Genomic DNA, 22,699 nt, shown 5'->3' with positions numbered 1-22,699 from the left:
TGGGGGGCCTCTGATGTGAAGGGAGACCTCTGATGTAATGTTGGGACCTCTGATGTGGCGGGGGTCCTTTGACGTATAGTGGGACCTTTGAAGTGATGGGAGGACCACTCCTTTATTGGAGGCCTCTGATGTAATTGTGGGACCTCTGATGTGTTGGGGGTCCTTTGACGTATATGAGGACCTTTGATGTGATGGGAGGCCTTCTAATCTATGGGGAGACCTCTGATGTAATGTTGGGACCTCTGATGTGGCGGGGTCCTTTGACGTATAGTGGGACCTTGGAAGTGATGGGAGGACCACTCCTTTATTGGAGGCCTCTGATGTAATTATGGGACCTCTGATGTGTTGGGGGTCCTTTGACGTATATGGGGACCTTTGATGTGATGGGAGACCTCTGATGTAATGGTGGGACTTCTGATGTGGTGGGGGTCCCTTGACATATAGGGGACCTCTAATGTGATGGGAGGACCTCTGATATAAAGTTAGTACAATCAAGGTGGTTGTGTGCATCTTTCCAGGTTCAGGCTTCCCATTGAGAAGTAATATTTACTTTTGTACATTGTACACCGGGGTCCCCCGAGATTTTGCATACTTTAAAAGGGGTGTCAAGACTGGAAAAAGGTCTAAAAACACTGCTGTATAACAGAGTAAATCTTCAAGTTTCGAGTTCAGTTCCACGTTAACACTTATATGATATTTTAGTGATTGGGTTTAGATTTCCTTTAAGCGGAACGCCATTTTATGTCCTAGTACATAATTGGTCAGCGCATTTTCTCCCCGAGTGTTAATATGTGTTTATTCGGGGGTGTTTATAATAGGATAAATAGTCATAAGTATATTTGTATCATGTACGCTGTTCTTATCTGTGTTTGCCAGCCAGCTGACTATGCTAGATGTTGCAGCGTAGAAAACGGCAATTACACACCGCAGTTTAGATCTGACTCCAAGTTGTAACGTCTGCCATGTCTGTGTGTAATCTATGACACAGATAACTGAGCCATAGTCATCAAATGATTGCTTTTCCTCCAGCCAGCCAAGATTCTTAAATGAGCCTCACGTTCGCTTTGCGTTTCATCTTTAGTCGACGGAAACTCGGTTACCTCCAACTACAAGTATAAGCATGTCTCTGTTATTTTAACCACTTAAGGACCGAGCCTCTTTTTTGTATGTGTTGTTTACAAGTTAAAAACATTTTTTTTTTTTGCTAGAAAATTACTTAGAACCCCCAAACATTATAAAAAAAAATTTCTAACATCCTAGAGAATAAAATGGCAGTCGTTGCAATACTTACACCGTATTTACGCAGCCGTCTTACAGGCGCACTTTGTTTAGAAAAAATACACCTTTTTGAATTAAAAAATAAGACAACAGTAAAATTAGCCCAATTTTTTTTATATTGTGAAAGATAATGTTATGCCGAGTAAATTGATACCCAACATGTCACGGTTCAAAATTATGCCCGCTCGTGGAATGGCGACAAATTTTACCCTTAAAAATCTCAATAGGCGATGTTTAAAAATGTTTACAGGTTACATGTTTTAAGTTACAGAGGAGGTCTAGGGCTAGAATTATTGCTCTCGCTCTACCGATCATGGTGATACCTCACATGTGTGGTTTGAACACCGTTTTCATATGCGGGCGCTGCTCACGTATGCGTTCGCTTCTGCAGCTCGGCGGGACGGGGCGCGTTTAAAACAATTTTTTTTCTTATATATTTTACCTTTTATCTTTCATTTTTTACACTGGTTTAAAAAAAAAATTTGTCACTTTTATTCCTATTACAAGGAATGTTCAAGGAATGTAAACATCCCTTCTAATAGAAAAAAGCATGACAGGACCTCTTAAATATGAGCTCTGGGGTCAAAAAGACCTCACATCTCATATTTACACTAAAATGCAAATAAAAATAAATAAAAATAAATTGTCATTTAAAAAAATTATTTAAAAAAAAATGGCCCTTTAACCACTTCAGCCCCAGAAGATTTTACCCCCTTCCTGACCAGTGCACTTTTTGCGATTTCGGCACTGCGTTGCTTTAACTGACAAGTGGTGCGTTGTGGCTCCCAAACAAATTTGACGTCTTTTTTTTTGGTTCACGCAAAAGTTATAGCGTTTACAAAATAGGGGATAGTTTTATGGCATTTTTATTCATTTTAATTTTTTTTTAAATGGTGGGGAGCGGCGATTTTTATTGTGATATGGTGGACACATCGGACATTTTTGACACATTTTTGGGACCATTGTCATTTATACAGCAATCAATGCTATACACTGATTACTGTGTAAATGACACTGGCGGTGAGGGGGTTAACCACTAAGTGGCAGTGTAGGGGTTAAGTGTGTCCTAGGGGGGGTTTATAACTGTAGGGGGCGTGGCTGTGATTTACAGAACACTGATCTCTGCTCCAATCACAGAGAGCAGAGATCAGTGTCACTTGCTGCTAGGCAGAACGGGGAGATGCTTGTTTACTTAAGCATCTCTCGTTCTTCCTCTCCACGTGGCGATCGAGACCACGGGACCCACGACCGGACTCCCAGAGCTTCCCATGGGCACGCACGCCCCCGCCGCCTCTTAAAGGGCAATGTACAGGTATGTGATTTTGCCTGCACATGCCCCTCTGCCGACGTATATCGGCGTGAGGCGGTCGGGAAGAGGTTAAGAGCTATGGGCAATGTCGTGGAGACGGGTGGGGGCCATCTTTCCCTCACTTGTCTCCATGCCCAGCCACAGAGAGGACTGGATCGCCTCCACCTCTGCCGACGGCTACTGGTAAGTGGCGGAGGGCACCGGAGCGCGGCGGGAGGGGGGGGGCCTTTTCCGCCGCCGATGAAAGTGATCTTGCGGCGAATCCACCGCAGAGACCGCTTTTATCTTGTGGTGGACCGAAGGTTACAGGGGTTATGGCAGCTAGCGGCTGCCATAACAACGATATCCGTCCTCAAAGTATGGATGTATATCGGCGTTCGGCGGTCCGGAAGTGGTTAAAGCTCAACTCGGAGACCAACACATATTGTGTAAATACATTCGTCATGTGTATTCTTCTTAAATCTCAATGCACTTTGTGTATTTTGTTCTAGAGCTGTACAGTCATGCAGTGTGCAAATTCAACTTCCTGTAATAAAGACCGGTCACTGCTGCTCTATCTCTCCTTGTGCAGGGTGACTGGTCTTCTCTCCGCCCCTTCCTGTAAACTTCTTTAGTGGGTGGAGTTTGTTGGGTCTCTCCCACAGCTCTGCTCTCCGCACAGGATATGCACAATAGAGTGATGATGTCACTGCTAATTTTACAACGTAAAATTTGGGTTTACAAAGGCATTTGCTACCCACAAGGTGGATTTATATACTTTGTGGCTATTGAGGAATATATTTAATTTTGTTTCTGAGCTCAAAGTTCAGCTTTTATTATTGGAGCTTCACTGGGGCAAATTGGATCTTGCTTTATTTGGAGATTTTTCCTTCCTCTGGGACAACAGTGGGTATAGGATTGTGTATATGATGTTTTTCTATTTGTTTTTTTTTTATTTTTTTGGGGTTTAAGTAGATGGACTTTAACAACCTAACTATGGAACTCTTATTTCTGAAGGATGTTTGCAAAGACTGTCCGCAAGGCCCCCCAGGGCTGCCAGGAATACCAGGATTTAAAGGGGATATAGGACTCCGTGGACCACCGGGAAGAGACGGCATTGATGGCAAAAAGGTATAGTAAAATTCTATATGGTTTATTTAAAGGGCTTTTAGCTGCCGCACCTAAATCTCTGGATAATTGAAATATAAATCTTAGCCCTTGTACACACGGTCGGACATTCCGTCGAAAAAATGTCCGATCGGACCGCGTTGTTGGATAATCCGACCGTGTGTGGGCTACAATTTCCGTCGGAATATCTGACCGACAAAGTTTTAGAGCTGGTCTATAAAATTTTCCGACAACATGGTCCGATCAGACTTTGTCCTATCTTTTGTAGAGAATTCCAATCTGACAAAGTGCCACGCATGCTCAGATCAAATTACGAGATCAAAGCTATTGGCTACCAAAGCTATTGGCTACTAGCCTGAACGTAGTCCCGTCGTAACGAATGAACGTCATCACGTTCTGAACGATCAGATTTTCCGACAACTTTGTCCAACTGTGTGTATGCAACACCAGTTTCGGACAAAATCCATCGGACAAAATCCGATGTTGTTGTCGGAATGTCCGACCGTGTGTACAAGGGCTTACAGTGCAAGAGGGATGCAATTTTTCATGGCGTCACTCTGGTTTCCATCTTTTTTGCGTGTTAGTGGTCAGAGAATTTCACATCTTTTATAATTCCAAAGCGTTTAGCTGCAGAAACCCTTCACCGATCATTTAGTTGTCTCTTTATTATGAAGGGTTAGTACTGACAATATTGCATTGCTTTAAAAAGCTATGGAATGGGCTGGAATTGACCTTCAATTATACAGAACGCTGCTATTTCACCAACATTTTAGAAGACTGACCTGGATTTTTAGGGCTACTATTATGCCCCGTACACGTGGTCGGAAATTCCCACGGAAAAAGTCAGATCGGATTATGTTGTCGGAAAATCCGATCGTGTGTGGGCTCAATCGGACTTTTTCCATCGGAATTGAGAGCTAGATCTAAAATTTTCCGACAACAACAAAATCTGATCTGACTTTTTCCGATCGTGTGTAGAGAATTAGAGAAAATAGTGCCACACATGCTCAGAAAAAAATTTGGAGACGAAAGCTACTGGCCTCAACGTAGTCCCGTCATATTTTTCGTACGTCACCTTGTTCCGAACCATAGGATTTTCTGACAACTTTGTGCGACCGTGTGTATGCAATACAAGTTTTGGCCAAAACCCATCAGAAAAAAATCAGACGGATTTTGTGGTCGGAATGTCCAACCGTGTGTATGGGGCATTACAGCTGCTGTTCTGCCCATACTCTGTCAGGCCCCATCCCCCACGTCTTCTTTCTGCTCCCCATGTCCGACCAGCTTTGTAGTCCTTCCATTCCCTTCATTGCCCAATCACGGTCATGTCACCCTCCCCAATCCAGCTGTGGGGCAGTGCCAGTGGTACCCCTTTATGATCTTCTCCTCTGCCGTACCTACTGACTCCATACACCCCAAACCACTAAATACAGACCCTGAATTCGGGACTCTGAGACCCTAGGATTTATGTTGTATGGAATTCTTCAAATTGTACTTTAAACCCTTTTGCTTTGGACCTCAAATCTGAGTTCAACAGTATACTTTTTAGCATCTCCATTCCACTTAAAGTATCCTCAGTGCCCAAAGCCTCCACCTTTCCTCCATTCTTTCTAAAGTAACTGTCACTTTTTTCAAAACATTTAATACAAGGTTTGATCCAATAGAAGACTGTTTGTTGCGTATCCTGCTGGCCGACCCTGGAATCTTCGCTCTGTTCAAAAGCTGCTGGTGCCTATAGAATATTCACACTCAACATATTGCCATGGGTGATAAATGGATGCCTGGTCAGCCTCTGGGTAATATGGTTCCACCTCTAAGCTCCTTTTACCTGCTGGTCATTACAATAGAGACATAGGAACTGGCAGACTAAAGCATAAGGTGCTTAGAGGGGCTTAGCCCCCTATGTTTTTCTAAGTTCAGCTTGGTCTCCCTCCTGCCAGCTCCAGTATCTTAATATTGGATAATCAGATGACCTGAGCACTGGGGGGACTGAGTACTGTGGTTCCATCTCCCAGCTCTTTTTATCTGCTGGACGCTACATTAGAGACATAGAGGCTGATGGACTAAAGCATAAGGAGCATTAAGTGGCTCAGTCCCCCTGCCTTTTAAAAAAAAAAAAAGTACAGCTTGCCCTCCTCCTCACCACCCCCTGAATCTCCCAGTTAAATAACAAGGTGACCTGAGCATTGAGGGGCCCCTATGTTTTTCTAAAAAAGTTTTGCTTGGTATCTCCCCTGCCAGCTCCGGTATCTCCCTTTGGATAATTAATTGACCTGAGTATTGGAGCAGCTGCGTACTGTGGTTCCATCTCCCAGCTCCTGTTATCTGCTGGTCACTACAATAGAGACCTAGAGGCTGGTGGACTAAAGCCTAATGTCGCGTACACATGATCAGACCATCCGGTGGACCGGACAATTTGCCCGTGTGTTGGCTTCGGTGGGCTTTTTCTTCCCAAAAGTCCGGCGGACTTAGAAAGAAGTCTTGACTCAAAATTGTCCACCAGACTCGACAGTCCGGCAGACAATTCGCCCGTCTATGTGCTAGTCCGCCGGACTTTTAAAATGAACGGACTTGCCCACACACGCAGTAAAGTCCGGTGGGTTGTCCGCTGGACCTAGTTCGCCGGAAAAGTCCGGTCGTGTGTGGGCAAGTCCGCTCATTCGGAAAGTCCAGCGGACCTCCGCTGGAAAGTCCAGCGGATTGTCCACTGGATAGTCTGATCGTGTGTATGTGGCATAAGGAGCATTGAAGGACCTGGGCCCCTACATTATCCTAAAAAATTTCAGCTAGTCCCCCCAGCCACCAACACACTCCATGTCTCCCTTTATAATCAGGTGATCGAAGCACTGGCAGAATCAAGCTCCTACATTTTCATTAAAAATTTCAGATCCCCCCCCCCCCCCAACCACAACTCCTGGGTCTCCCTACTTGATAATCAGGTAACCTTGGAAGACTCCGGCCCCTACGTTTCCTAAAAAAAGTTTAGCTTGGTCTCCCTCCTACTACCTCTGGCATCTGCCTATTGGATAATAAGGTGACCTGAGCATTGGGGGATTTAAGACTCTTAAGTTTTCCAAAAAAGTTCTGCTTTGTTTCCTACCATCTCCTGAGTCTCTATATTGGTTTAGTGAGCTGAATGAGCTAAAGGATGAATTGGGATGAATCTGGAAATTGGGAAGCAGAAAGGGGAAAGGCCAAGTAGGACTCCACATGAGGTTTTTGCTGTTTATGAATTTGAAATGTTGATAACGTGCCGACTCTTTATTTATTAACTCTGGATTTATGTGTTTGCAGGGTGAACCTGGTATTGTGGGCCCTCCCGGTCCAACTGGCCTAGATGGTATGAAGGTGAGCCCAATTATAAAAAATTGAACAAAGTTGAAAGAATCATTTGCAGACCTTTGAAGGATCAACCTCAACAATTAACATGTAGAATAATAACATATGTGTAATGTTTAATAAATATGCTCTATGTATGTCTATGCTTTATATTTTTAACCCAGTCTGCTATTATTTTATTAGGTATACCATGCTATCTGCTCTAGTTAATAGGGCTTAGGGCTTGCCCACAAGGTGCTGAGAGCGCGCTGTACGGCAAGCTCCCAGCACAAAGAGAGGTACGCAAATATGTGGCCTCATGGATAAAGACCCATTTCTGTGAGGCCAAATGTATGCTTACTGTCGGCGGGAAGGGGCTACACATAAAGCTTAATTGGGCTCCGTTCACACTTGATCGATTAGGAATTAGGATTTGGAACCGTAGCAAAATGAGTGACACAGCTTTGGGCGCCATCCATCTTAAATGGCATCCCGAACGCAATCTGAGTTGCAAGAATCGCAGCAAAAATCATGTGTAAAATTGCGCCTGGCTCAGGACCAAAAAAAACTTGAGTTCCAAAATTTGAGGACCAAGCTGTGAGTTCCCGCTATGTGCAGTGTGAATGGGGCCTAACTGAAAATAAAAACTATAAGCAAAGATATTACAGGGTGAAAATGTAAAAAAGTGATCTTGGGCTTTAATGTTTATGTTGTGTGCTGTGTGGTGTTGAACCTGTTATAATTTATATTTTAGGGTGGCAGAGGAGATCGAGGGCCAGATGGAGAAGCTGGACCAAAAGGTGAACAGGTAAAGTCCCAAAGATATTGTACATACCGTATGTACAGATAACACCATCTTTCAAGCTGCTGTAGATGGCAAATCCTTCAACAAAGTCCACATTTTTGAGACACTGATGCTTCTTTCTTGATTTCAGGGGTAAAGCAAAAATCTAACATGCTTTTTTTTTTTTATTAGTAGCACAGTGTTTTAAATGAAGCAGCTCTTGCTGCAATATTCACCTCCCGTCTGGTGCTGTCAACCACACCCTCACCATTTACAGTGACATTCAACCCGCTTCCCATTACCCCTAAGGTATATGAAACAAGCCTCCTGGCTTAAGGGTTAAGGTTAGATGTGAAGGATTACATTTTAGGGATGGAGTTAGGGTTATCTTTTTAGTGTTAAAGTCTTAGAGGTTTATTAGTATAGCAGCCCCCTAGCCAGGCTGCTAGGCAAATTTAATTTTCGGGCTGTAGCCACAGGAGCTAGAATTGCTTGGTTTGGTCTGCTAAAGACTCTAGGACAGGGGTAGGCAACCTCGGCCCTCCAGCTATTTTGAAACTACAAATCCCATCAGACATTGCAAGACCCTGGCAATCGCAGGTATGACTCCTAGAGGCAGAGGCATGATGGGATTTGTAGTTTCACTACAGCTGGAGTGCCAAGGTTGCCTCCCCCTGCTCTAAGAGAAGCTTCTGAAAATTAGGATGGAAGGATTCAAATACCCAACCAGAATAATTAATGAGACCTATCCAATCCCTGGGGAGGTGTGCCCAGATGGTGGATGGGTTCCTGTTAAATAGGCTGGAGTGCAGGGGAGATGAGCTCTTTCCTGTGTGGGGATGGATATGTGATTTTCAGGGGGATGCCTGCCCCTGAAGCCTTCCGGAACTGAATGCTGCATCTCTTCTGGGGCTATGCCTAAGGGCTGATTAAGGGTCTTGTGAGTAGAGCCTCTATGCTACTTGCTTCTGCATGGTCTACAGCTGTGTACCCATAGAATGTCCAAGTATTTAACCACTTGTGCTACCTACTCCTGCATGGTCTTCATCTGTGCACCTACAGATCTAGTAGTTCTTGTAGAACCACACATTTTAGGTTAATTTTAGAGGATTGTTAGGGCTAGGTTCAAGTTGAATTTAAAGGAAATCTGTGCTTTGCCCATGTGCTTTGGTAAGCTTTCAGGAGCTTCCCAAAAAAACCCTGGTGTTTCCAGTTATGGGGAGCATGTGACTCTCTCCCATATCCTCCGATGTCCCATCATTGGGGCTTGGTGATTGGCCGCCCAGCAGTGTCACATGGGTCCTCAACCCTGTACAAGCTCTGATTACATTTGATTCACCCCTCTGCAGCTGAACGGATCTGAAAGAATGCAAAAGGAAATGCAAAATATGCTGCCTGGGGTTGGGTCATTAAACTAGACCAGTTGCATTGTTGTGAGTATGGCATAGAGTGGCATCACATTGTTTGGAAATTCACTTAAAGAAAAAAAAAAGGCAGTGCCTAAGAATACTGTAGCTGCTGATTTTTAAGAAATAAGTACTTACCAGTTGATGAAGTCCGTCACTGTCTTCCCCACAGCCGATCTTTGATGCCGCCATCTTGTATTTGAGAGTCGGCTGTGACTTTGTGTTTTCTCACAGCTGGCTCCCCCGCTGGCAGTGTGGTGAAACTGCAGCCTTCTGGAATGAGCGCATTCCTAGAGTAGGAGAAAATTGAGGAAGTGGGAAATTGTACTCGCTCACAATTCCAAAAAAAAAAAAAAATGTTGTAAACATGTTAGAGGCTGGAGGGAGGAAGAGTATAAGTGGTACTTTGCATTTTGGGTGAAGGCCTGCTTTAAGTCTGTTTTCTGGTTCCTTAATGTATAATCAATGACAGGTGGAATATATTGGCTAAAATATACTAAAGGTCTGTATTTTTTGTCTTATTCCAGGGTAATCCTGGAATGCCAGGTTTCATCGGATCTCGTGGTAATCCAGGACTGCCTGTAAGTACCGGTACTCCGTATTTTTTCCTTGCTTTTAAAGACAGAGGTTATTATTATAATGGAAAATGATACCACCGCACACAGTGGACAGTTTTGAAATTGAATTTGGAAGGGAAAGCTACAAAGTAAAAGTAAATATTAGAAACGAACGAAATTGATATATGTGTGGAGGTCAGGCTTAGTAAGTGTGTCAATAACTTGCTCCTTTGCCACAAAGAGAGGATTTTTAGCTGCAATCCTGGACCTTCAAAAACATACAGTGCCTTGAAAAAGTATTCACACCCTTTGACATTGTCCACATTTTGTCATGTTACAACAAAAAACGTAAATGTATTTTATTTGGATTTTATGTGATAGACCAACACAAAGTGACACATAATTGTGAAGTGGAAGGAAAATTATAAATCGTTTTCAATTTGTTTTACAAATAAATATGTGAAAAGTGTGGTGTGTATTTGTATGGCGCCCCCCTGAGTCAATACTTTGTAGAACCGACTTTATCTGCAATTACAGACGCAAGGCTTTTTGGGGATGTCTCTACCAGCTTTGCACATCTAAAGAGTGACATTTCTGCCCATTCTTCTTCTTTGCAAAATAGCTCAAGCTTTATCAGATTGGATGGAGAGCGTCTGTGAACAGCAATTTTCAAGTCTTGCTACAGAGTCTCAATTGGATTTAGATCTGGACTTTGACTGGGCCATTCTAACACATGAATATGCTTTGATCTAAACCATTCCATTGTAGCTCTGGCTGTATGTTTAGGGTCGTTGTCCTGCTGGAAGGTGAACCTCCGCCCCGGTCTCAAGTCTTTTGCAAACTCTACAGGTTTTCTTCTAAGATTGCCCTGTATTTGGCTCCATCCATCTTCCCATCAACTCTGACCAGCTTCCCTGTCCCTGCTGAAGAAAAGCATCCCCACAACATGATGCTGCCACCACTATGTTTCACAGTGGGGATGGTGTGTCCAGGGTGATGTGCAGTGTTAGTTTTACGCTGCACATAGCTTTTTGCTTTAGGTTAAAAAGTTAAATTTTGGTCTCATCTGACCAGATCACCATCTTCCACATGTTTGCTGTGTCCCCCACATGGCTTCTTGCAAACTGCAAACCGGACTTCTTATGACTTTCTTTCAACAATGTCTTTCTTCTTGCCACTTTTCCATAAAGGGCAGATTTGTGGAGTGCACGTCTAATAGTTGTCCTGTGGACAGGTTCTCCCACCTGAGCTGTGGATCTCTGCAGCTCCTCCAGAGTTATCATGGGCCTCTTGGCTGCTTCTCTGATGAATGCTCTCCTTGCCTGGCTGGTCAGTTTAGGTGGACGGCCATGTCTTGGTAGGTTTGCATTTGTGCCATACTCTTTCCATTTTTGGATGATGGATTGAACATTGTTCCTTGAGATGTTCAAAGCTTGGGATATTTTTTTATAACCTAACCCTGCTTTAAACTTCTCCACAACTTTATCCCTGACCTGTCTAGTGTGTTCATTGGCCTTCAAGATTCTGTTTGTTCAATAAGGTTCTCTAAAAAAACCTCTGAGGGCTTCACAGAACAGCTGTATTTATACTGAGATTAAATTACACACAGGTGGACCAATTACCAATTAGGTGACTTCTGAAGGCAATTGGTTCCACTAGATTTTAGTTAGGGGTATCAGCATAATGGGGGCTGAATACAAATGCACACCGCACTTTTCACATATTTATTTGTAAAAAATGTGAAAAAACATTTATCATTTTCCTTCCACTTCATAATTATGTGCCACTTTGTGTTGGTCTATCACATAAAATCCCAATAAAATAAATTTACCTTTTTGGTTGTAACATGACAAAATGTGTAAAATATCAAGGGGTGTGAATACTTTTTCAAGGCACTGTACATAAACATTTGGATAATAAAACATTCACTTAAGGATTTGCACAGGCAACATGATAACAAGACATTCATTTCTGTTGTTTTGGAACACCTTATCAGCTTCACTGCAAACTAAACTCTTGCTGTAGAGCATTAGGAGAATGTCTTCTACAAACCGCACAACACATTCCAAGGACACTGTTCTAATATTATCTTTCTGAAGACATTCTAGCACCTGAACATGATACTATATAGAGAACCTCACATTAGCATAAAAGCACCTAATATTATTAGGGCTGTTATTGATTAAAATTTTCGTGTTCGATTAATCGATTTTTTTTAAATCGATTAATCGACTAATTTTGATTAATTATAACACACATACAGATCCAACTACTTTTAGCTGATCTCCTTGCATTGCAGCTCTGCATTAGTCAGTGGTAAATGTGGTATACACTATATACAATCACCCGACACTAGTTAGTTTCCACAATCCATGACTTAACTTCACAATTCACACAAATACATTTTAAATTCAAACTGTAGCACTGACTTAAGTCATTTTTTTTCCACAGTAGCATGACAATCCCTCCACCTCCGGTCTAACTAATCACTCCCACCTTATGGCATGGACCCCTGTGCAAACAGGTGGTTATGCAAGCGGGTATCAAAAGGGTTAACACGGACCATAAACTTCTCTCACGTCTCCTTAGGTCTCAGCAAGAACGCCAGGTCATGGGTAGAAAGAAAAGATCTAAGTGCTCACCGCTTAGTATAAGATTACATTTTTGTGTTCAAACACAAACTACTTACATAAAGATGATAAAAACACAGCATGTAAAGCCGACAATCGTGTTAGTTCCGTAGGGCAGCAGCAGCTGACGTCATACGTAGCTCCTCCCCATACGCGTTATGTTCAATCAGAATGTCTACGTCACTGGACTCCTCCCCCCTTCCCTTCATTAGCAGACGGAGGCACTTGGGGAAAGGGGAGGAGTCCGGTGACATCAATGTCCGTGACGTCACCGGATGTCCGAAGGAACTCCCTGAAAGCCCGGAAGCCGGCGGAGGTATTAAACTTTAATTTCCACAGCCCTAAATATTATCATTTTATCATTTAATAATTAGTAAAGCATATTATTTTTTTCTTTCTCAACCTCCTACCAACCACATAATCTATACACCAGCAAAAAAGGTTCCCTTTAATGCCCAGCCTCCACTTATATGCGTCAATGGTGGTATGAGGTTGTGCTGCTGAGAGCACGATCCTTGCATGCTCCCGGCATACTGACTTAACTGTCACCAACAGTTCTCAGGCAAGACTTTTAAATGAAAGCCAGTGGGATGGACTTCCGATCACGTGACCACTTTAAGAGCCAATTACAGCAGTCACATGATACAGAAGCCACGCCACCTCCTGGGCATTAAAGCCCACTTAAAAGAGCCCACTGGAGGCACGTGTTAAGGGACTAAGAGGCAGACCATGGACACGTATTGCAGAGATATTCTGCATCTTTTATTTTTTGCCCTGTCATGCACTTTAAATGGATGATAAAACAGACATGTTCCAGCAAGAAAATTCTACAATAACTTGTGCTTCATCTTGGGGTATCCTCATCCAGTTAGCTAAGCAAAATTCGACAAGTTCTAAGCCAAGTTTGTTCCTGTATGTTTTCTCAAAAACCTGAACAAAATTGTGTGTCTGAGCTCCGCCAATGGTAATGACTCTTTCACAATACATTGTAATGTTTTCTTCATCCTTTATAAAAAAAAAAACAAGTTGTATGCATTTGATTGAAATAACTGAATGGTTTTTAACATTAGCAGACTTATAATAATAAATTCCCTCATTAAAAACTTGTTTCACTGAATTTTAGGGACCTGATGGCCTTCCTGGACCCATTGGACCTCCTGGCCCCTCTGGAGAGACCGTAAGCACAATCATATATATACAAAGTACCACCTCCCCTTTATGTTGTAGAGGTGAGGTGTGGTGGTGAAGTGTGGTGGTGGGGTTCTGTAATCCAGCAAGCGAGACCTTAGTCTTGAATGACAACACTGCTTGGGACTTCAGGGGCAGCAGAGGCAGTGTTGTCATCAGGGTCAGGCTGAGGGGTAGGCAGGAGAAGTGGCTGCCTTGGTCACTTAAGCAAGACACGGGGGGGGGGGGGGGGGCAAAAATTGAACTTTTTCTCAGTAATCATTAGCTTGCTTTTGGTCTCTGACTCCAGCAAGGGAATGAATACCCAATTTTTGCCCAATGACACCAGAATAATAAACAGAGGGAAAGGTTGTTACGGGACATGAAACCACAGAACATCATCAGAAGTTCTGACCCTTCCCCGCTGTACTGAATAAGCATGTTTATTGGGCCCCTATTGTGTAAAATGTAAGTGTAAAGCCCCCGAATACGAACTAAGAAAGCAAATAAAAAATGTAAAAAAGGCTCAGGGGAGGACTGGGAATCTTTGTCCTGGAGGCCAGACACAACCAACAAGCCCTTTTGTAGTAACAACAGATTTTTGTGGACATAAAAAGACTATCACCAATTAAAGAAATAGCAAAATCGATGATTTTAAAAGGTTTATTTGCAGTGTTTTCCTTTTTTCATTCACTTGCAATTTGCCTTTTAACTTGAAAAATTGGACTACTCCAACAAGAGTCAACTCCCTAACATAGTCCTCTTTTTCCTTGCACGTCTTAGCCTCCTCCTCTTCTAGGAGTGTTAAATGACTGCCTCTGCTGACCCAGATCATCTTCCCCTCCCTTCACCTCCCTACAAAAACTTTTATGCAGCAGCCATAGCAGTTGAGAAGGGGATACTATAGAGAATAATTTGATTGGCAGCTTCTGGGGCTGCTGACATTCCACCCAGCAGCAGTCTCAGGGATTTTGGCTGTCAACACGAGGTAGGCTTTTAAAGGGAAATAGCATGCATAAAATAAATTAAATGAATATATAATCTTATAAGAAGGTCGTTGTTGAAATTATTGGTGTTGCAACAAGGTTTCTTTAAGAAATTGTACAATGCAAAGTAAGCTATGGTGTCTCATTGATTGTTGGAAGGTGAAAGGTGGGTGTTCCTAAAGGACTTATGGGTTATGGTAACACACCTTTTTATATCTTTCATCATTGGCTTCCTTTGTGGCTGTTGACAATCAAGCAATGCCCATCATATGTCACCGATTGTGGGTCTTAATCTGATCGATGTCTAATTTAGTACTGGCCCAAGGGGGGCAAATCACCCCCCCCCCCCGTTTCACAGCACAGTCCCCCCTAACTGTACTTGTCTCTATCCAAAACAGGATAAAAGGTTTGGGCTGGAGTTGGGCTTGAAAGCAAACCTTTTTAAACTTTTAGGTGTAAGGAGCATCTTCTCCTCTGATTCCTAATTAAATTTGTTACAAAATGTTGCTAAGGGGACTTACTGAGTAGTGAGATGCCTTAGCTGGATTATGAGGAAGGTGAGTGGACCAGACTTAGCCCAATGTGGAGAAGGCGTAGCCCCATATGGACAGGGTTTAGCCTTGTATGGGAAAGGCTTATCCCCATGTGAGCAGAACTTATTCCTATGAGTACAGGACTCTTCCTCATGTGGAAGGGCTTAGCCCCAAGTGGGCAGGGTTTAGCATTGTGTGAGAAAGGCTTAGCCTCATATGGACAGGAATTATCCCCATGTGGGAGGGGCTTAGCCCAGTGTGGGTAGGACTAAGCCTCATGTGGAAGTCCTTAGCCCCATGTGGACAGGGTATAGCCTTTTGTGGGAAAGGTTTAGCATCATGTGGGCAGAACGTATCCCTATGTGAGTAAGGCTTAGCCTAGTGTGTGGAAAGCTTAGTCTCATGTGGAAGGCCATAGCCCCATGAGAACAGGGTTTAGCCTTGTGTGGTCAGGACTTATTCTCATGTGGGCAGAACTTAGTCCTGTGTGGGCAGAACTTAGTCCTTGTAGGCAGAACTTAGTCCCGCGTGGGCAGGATTTAGCCTCATGAGGAAGTCTTTAGCCCTATGTGGATGTGGTTTAGCCTTGTGCTTGAAAGGCTTAGCCCCATGTGGGCAGAACCTATCCCCATGTGGGTAGGGCGTAGCCTTGTGTAGGGAAGCCTTGGTCCCATGTAGGCAGAACTTAGTCTCATGTGGAAGGGCTTAGCCATGTGTGGGAAAGTCTTCACAGTGTTGGCAGGGCATAACCCCATGTGGGAAGGGCTTAGACCTGTGTGGGCAGGACTTATTCCCATGTGGGCAGAACGTAGCCCTGTGTGGGCAGAACCTGGTCCCGTGTGGGCAGCATTTAGCCTCATGTGGAAGTCTTTAGCCCCACGTGGATGGTGTTTAGCCTTATGTGTGAAAGGCTTAGCCCCATGTGGGCAGAACCTATCCCCATGTGGGTAGGGCTTAGCCCCATGTAGGCAGAACTTAGTCTCCTGTGGAAGAGCTTATCCATGTGTGGGAAAAGCTTCACAATATGGGCAGGGTATAGCCCATGTAGGAAGGGATTAGGCCTGTGTGGGCAGACCTTGGCCTCATGTGGAAAGGCTTAGCCCAGTATACAAGTAAAGGAGCAGGGAACAAACAGTATCCCACAGTATTATAAAACATACATTAAAATGCATATATATTTATGCACAATAGTGGTAATGTCACAAAAAGTCCATAGTCTTTATAATGTGTTAAAAAGTCCAAGGACCAGAGGAGGATTGTGATAAAGGGTCCCACACTCAGGGCTGCCATCAGGGGGGAACAGAAACCATGTGTCAGGTCACCTTGAGGCGAGGTGACAGATGCACACCGTAGGGATCAGGAGTGCACCGTAAGGTTGTGGACCCTACTGCTGACTGCTGCGGACAGGAGACAGGTCCCACCGGGGTTAGAGCGTAAGATTCCCTGGGGCGCGGAGTCTAAGAGCCAGCAGGTGTTCACCAGAGCCTCGAGTGGTGAGGATGGACTTGGCTGCAACTGGCTCCAGGTCGCGACCCCCAGGGTCCCCCAGCTCACACCCACAGTAGGCAACAGGAGGATAGGGATGGTTAGGGACAAAGCCAAAGTCGGGGCCACAAGCAGACAGAAGTAGTCAGGGACACGCCAAAAGGTCAGGATCACAGGCAAACAGGGATAGTCAAAGACACGCCAAAGTCGCTAACGGAACAACAGAAGAGCACACGGCAGGTTAACGGGAAGCCAAACACACAAAGGAATACACAATGGTTGATCAGCACTGATGGCCTGCAGTGCACAGGTTAATATAGGGCTCTCTGATAGGGCCTGGGGTAGAGCCATGCTTAGAGGTGAGGTTATAAAAACCACCAGGTGGAAGTGGCTGGCCTCTTAGTCTGAACACATGAGGGGAGGTAAGCAAACACAGGAAGATCACTGCATAACCATGACACCATGTTCCAATACTCTGAAAAAGACACAAGGGAGAGGCACCTCTGGGTGTAGCTATAGGGCAAGTTTAATAACAATTTATATACACAGAAAACTCACATTTGTGAAGTCATCAGTAAGCATTTGGTTTTAAAATACCAAACATGGGGCGATGCTTTTCATGAGCGTACAGGCTGCAAGTGATGTGAAGAACTTAAAGAAGGAGCGTGGCTGCCACGTCACTCGCAGCCTGTACGCTCAAGAAACGCGTTGCCTACCAGTGACGTCATCCCTCCTCTACTGCTCAACGACTGTCATCCAAGCCTCATTCAGAGTCTGTCTCCACTGCGACCGGCTTCAACAACTTAGCTGTGTCTGTATCAAGCACTGAGTGCCCCAGCAAGCAGGAACAAACTGGCGAACCTGATGACTACCCCCATGTTGGGAATTTTAAAACCAAATGCTTACTGATGACTTCACAAATGTGAGTTTTCTGTGTATATAAATTGTTATTACCGTATACCTTTGAGTATAGGTCGATCCGAATATAAGCCGAGGCCCCTAATTTACCACAAAAAAATGGGAAAACTTATTGACTCGTGTATAAGCCGAGGGTGAGACATGCCTGTCCATTCCTGTGTCTATCCCTGTGTCCATCACTGTGTCCATCACTGTGTCCATCCCTGTGTCCATTGCAGCCTACCTGTGTCCTGTGCATGCCTCCGTGTGCCAATCTGCAGCCTCTTTGTCCTTCTGCAGCCTGTGTCCTTCTGCAGCGATCTGCATGTAAAAACATATGGCGGCCATGACAGGATCGCCGCACCTCTCCTCCTCGTCTGTGACAGACGGCGGCCATTCCACTGTTCAAAAGCCGCGCCTCCGTCTGTGATAGGCGGAACACTCAATTTCCCAGCAGTCAGTGTTCCGCCTATCACGGACATCCTCTCATCCTCGTCCGTAGTATGAGGATGAGCGGATGTCCGTGATAGGCGGACCACTGACTGCTGGGAAATTGAGTGTTCCGCCTATCACAGACAGGGAGGCGCGGCTTTTGAATAGTAGAATGGCCGCCGTCTGTCTGCACGACATGCTGATCGGGTAGGCAGACGGTGGTGACTCGAGTATAAGCCGAGGGGGGCACTTTCAGCCTAGAAAAAGGGGCTGAAAATCTCGGCTTATACTCGAGTATATACGGTAAACTTGTCCTATATCTACATCCAGAGGCGCTTCTCCCCTTGTGTCTTGGAAAGGCTTAGCCCCATGTGGACAGGGTTTAATCCAGAAAGCAGGAAGTCACCTTTTACTTTTTGAAACTTTGTGTTAACAAACATCTGTGCATCACTGTTTCGGTTTGTGAATGTACCAAACTCAGTTGTGTAGCATCCAATCTAAGCTGTGAAATGTTTTTAGGTTAAGCAATAAACCTCCTTTTTTCAAAACAAAAAAAAAAGATATTTTCTAGATTTGTGTAAATGACTTCAATTATCAAATAAATTGAAAGCTCGATCATTTTAGGACTTCTTGAATGTATACTTCTTAAAATTGGTAATTGCTTTGGTCTGGGGGTCATATCACAAAGAAAAATGCAATTACAAGATTTCCTTTGAACGAGTTGTTTGATGTTAGTGAAGTTTGCTTAAATAAGTGCTGAGCAGCCTCTTTCAGATAATTATATGTTTAGGATATTAAAAAAAAAGAATCAAATCTTAAAAATTGTTTTTTTTTTTTAGAGAACTGTTCTATGGCATTTACAACCTACATTATATTTTTACTTTTCTTTTCAGGGTAAAGAGGGTCCTCCTGGACCCCAAGGACCTCCTGGATTACCCGGACTGCCGGTAGGTGTCAACATATTGGCTGTACCTGATCTTCAAAACAGTTCTAGACCTAATAATTTTGTTTTCTACATGTTTCTGTACTGATCTGTTGTTTCTCATGTTTGATATCCTATACGCTCCTATGGATAAGTGCCTATAACCTTATAATGGGCCCAGGGCTGTTTTTACATGAAGCCAGTTGAGGCAGCACTCATGGAAGGAACTGTTGAGGTGGTACTGACACTCCAGACTGATCGCTATTGAGTAAGACTGAGTATTGTAGAACCACAGGCTCAATGTTGCTGAGCTTGTGTGAGCATTTTCGCAATTGGAAAAGGGGGTGCTCGGTAGGTGGGGTAATGGCAAAAACATCCACCCCCGGGATGCTTCTGAATATATAAATTGTAAGAATGTAGAACTTTTTTTTCTTTCCTTGAAACTAATCTGCTTATGCTAGAAAGGAAATAGACTGCTTGTCCATTGGATACCTCATGTTTAAAGCCATCAGAGATGGAGAAAGGCCTAATTAAACCCTCTGTATTTATTACAGAAATCCAGTGAGGCTTAATATGCAGTAATAGAATATACTGTTCTTTCAGGGTTTTTTGTTCTTAAATGTTGTAGCAAAGACTGAAATTTTCTCTGCTGACAGCACCTTGGAGAGCTGGACCACTGCTCTAACTCATAAGTGAAGGCCAGGGTCTCCAGAGGATACAACATGCTCCCTACACACTGTTCAAATCAACAGTGCCCCAGGTTCCTGAGCAGGCTGTTGTTACTTGGAGCAGTGCACAGGGAAAGGGGCATGGCAAACTGCAGGGGAACTGTTGCTTGTGTGTGAGAGCAGTGGTCCAACACTTCAAGGCACTGTGAGAACAGGGTATTTTAATTGTTACCCTTACAGCAGTGGTCTCCAAACTGTGGCCCTGAGGTCGGATGTGGCCCTTTGCTTGCCTTTATCCGGCCCTATTTCTGCCACAGACACCAACAACGTAGTATAATTCCTGCCATTGAAATCAACAATGGGGCACAATTCCTTCCACGGACACCAATGATGGGGCATTATTCCTTCCACGGACACAAATGATGGGGCACTATTCCTTTCAATGACAACAAAAATGAGGCATTATTCTTCCCACTGACACCAACTATTCCTCCCCCTAATACTAAAGATCCCACTGGGCAGAGTCGGGTCCCAATAAAGTTTGAAGAACATTAAACTGGCCCTTTCTTTAGAAAGTTTGGAGACCCTTGACTTAGAGAATAAAAAAAGAGCATCATATTTATTACTGTATACATGGGTATGCAGCTTGACCGCATTGCATTAATAAGTGCAGAACGTTCAGTTAGGCTTCGAGGCAGAATGGGGTTCTAGGCAAGGTAGCAGCTTTGCCACCCCCCCCAATCCCCTTGATTGACAATGATAAGGATTAGCTACACTGGCATGGCCCCATCCATCAGACACCAGTACAGTATTGAACCATTGAGAAATAGGACTTTTAAGATATACCGATGCATATACATGCATTATCATTACGTCTTTTTACTTTTATTTATATCAAACCTGAAGGGTTGATCTTTTAGATCTATAAAATACAAAACATCCTGGCCACAAATGGCCCCTACAATATTACAGGACAATAGATAAAATAATTCTTTCACAGCTTGCCAAATTTGCCCATTCAACATAATACTCATTTTAAATATTTTGCAGAGGATTATTTCGCAGAGTCTTGCATATTTGTAGGGTCGGCAGGGGTGTGTCAGTGGCAAATGTACTTGTGGATTTTTGAGGATTCCACTTCTTCAGGTTCTGTGAAACAATCAGGAAAACATAGACAGTGTCCCATGCGAGTAAAAGAAAAACAGTATGAGTTGTACTGCCCTGCCCAATCCTGGTTAGGGGTCCATGAGGGATACAGCCAATCCCCTCCACCACCAAGGAAAGGCCTAGGATTCAATGCAGAGACCTCAAAATCAGGTAAGACTATATATCCTTTGGGGTGATATGGTGGTGTACTGAGGCCTGTCCCTCTTTTGGACCATGCAGTCTGAGACAGTTGAGGCTGCTCAGTCCAAGTTGGCAAACTGCAAAATAATTATTTTATCTATAGTCCCATGATTTTTTATTGGCTATTTGTGGCGAGGATGTTTTGTATTTTATGGATCTAATGCCCCGTACACACTTTCCGACAACAAAACCGCAGATTTTTGTTCGAATGTTGTTGGCTCTAACTTGTCTTGCATACACACGGTCACACAAACGTTGGCCAACAACTACAAACGTAGTGACGTACAAGACGTAAGTGATGTCTCCATTACGAACGCTAGTTTTACAAGACTCTTATGCGATGGACTTATGTACACATGATCGCAAAGCCCGACAACAAAAATTTGTTTGCGGAAAATTTGAGAACCTGCTAGCCAACATTTGTTGGCGGAAAGTCAAACAACAAGTGTTCGATGGAGTATGCGCATGGTCGGACTTTCTGCCAACAAGCTCACATCCAACACTTGTTAAAAAATCTGATCGCGTGTACGGGCCATTAGCATCAACCTTTTTAGTGTAGGGGTCTCCAAACAAACAGTCAGTTTACTGCCTTCCAGACTTTAAGGGGGCTGGACTAGGATCAGCGGGAGTAGAAAATGCTGTGGAATCCGAGTAAACAATTCCTCATCGTTGATGTCAGTTGGATGAATAGTGCCCCATTGTTGGTGTCAGTTGGCGGAATAATGCCCCATTGTTGGTGTCAATGGAAGGAATTCTGCCCCATCGTTGGTGTCAGTGGTAGGAATGTGTCCTTAAGTTGGTGTCAGTGGGAGAAATACTGCCTCATTGTTGGTGTAAGTGTGAGGATTTGTGGCTCATCATTTGTATCAATGGAATGAATTGTGCCCTATCGTTGGTGTCAATAGAAGGAACTGTGCCCCAACGTTGGTGTCAGCAGGAGAAATTGTGCCCTTTTGGTGGTATAATTGAGAGGAATAATGCCCCAGTGTTGTTGTCAGCGACAGGAATTATGCCCCGTTGTTGTTGTCAGTCAATGGAATAGTACCCCAAGGGTTGGATAGAAGCAAGTGAAGGGCCGCAGCTGGCACTTTGGAGACCATGGTTATAGCTCAATATAAATAAATGTAAAAATGTTTTAATAAGAATGGATGTCTTGTTGCATTCTTTTTCTATTTATATCATTAGGGATGTTGGTACCATAATTGGGCAACCCCAAAAACTAATACCTAGACCCATCAGACACCAGTTCATCCTCCCACCTATCTACTAGTATACCCTCCCTAGTTAAGTGACAGGCAGATGCACAGCTTTGACCAGTTGGGCTATCCTCTTTAATATCTGCCTGGAGTTTAGCCTTAATCATTACTTTGGGATAAATATTATAGTAGTACCTAAAAAAAGTGTTTTCTCTTTGTGTTTTCTCATCATTTAAGAAGTTTTCTGTTACTGTCTTTCAGGGCATCGCTGGAAAGGACGGAAAGGACGGCAAGCCGGGCTCGCCTGGGGAAGCAGTATGTCATTTTTATTAAGTAATAGCACTATGGCAGTTGTATTAACAAACACTTGGTCTGATTTATGGCTGAAGTCACGGTGTCATTGTGTAGAATTTTCCCTGTTTGTTGTCAGTCCAGAATAAGCTTTGTTCTGTCGCACGGAAAATACAGACGCATGATATATATACAGTATACTGTGTGTATGTATATTTTTTTTTTGAGTAGGAAAGAGTCTTGGTAACTATAAATATGAAGACAGAAAAAATAAAGGCTGACATTTTATCGTTCTCACTGGAGCTTAAAGTCAAGAGATATTCTATAATGGGCACACCTGTTCCAGAGACAACTGTCTAAGGAGAGATTTCCCCTACTTTTGACAG

General features: G+C 43.6%; 1 protein-coding gene across 1 annotated transcript in view; it reads left to right on the top strand.

The window, feature by feature from the left end:
• LOC143997657 (uncharacterized) overlaps positions 1-22,699 on the top strand; it is a 230,127-nt gene that overhangs the window by 114,453 nt on the left and 92,975 nt on the right. The window contains exons 17-23 of the mRNA XM_077493378.1: positions 3,584-3,697; positions 6,989-7,042; positions 7,767-7,820; positions 9,730-9,783; positions 13,513-13,566; positions 18,783-18,836; positions 22,284-22,337. Of these exons, the coding sequence (XP_077349504.1) occupies positions 3,584-3,697; positions 6,989-7,042; positions 7,767-7,820; positions 9,730-9,783; positions 13,513-13,566; positions 18,783-18,836; positions 22,284-22,337 (438 nt within the window). The remainder of the gene's footprint in view (positions 1-3,583; positions 3,698-6,988; positions 7,043-7,766; positions 7,821-9,729; positions 9,784-13,512; positions 13,567-18,782; positions 18,837-22,283; positions 22,338-22,699) is intronic.

This window comes from Lithobates pipiens, unplaced genomic scaffold (assembly GCF_037356315.1).
Source record: "Lithobates pipiens isolate NorthernLeopardFrog02 unplaced genomic scaffold, aLitPip1_a1.2 Scaffold_19, whole genome shotgun sequence".
NCBI classification, from domain to species: Eukaryota; Metazoa; Chordata; class Amphibia; order Anura; family Ranidae; genus Lithobates; species Lithobates pipiens.
Note: the sequence above shows the minus strand (reverse complement) of the source record. Positions and strands in the feature narration are given on the sequence as shown.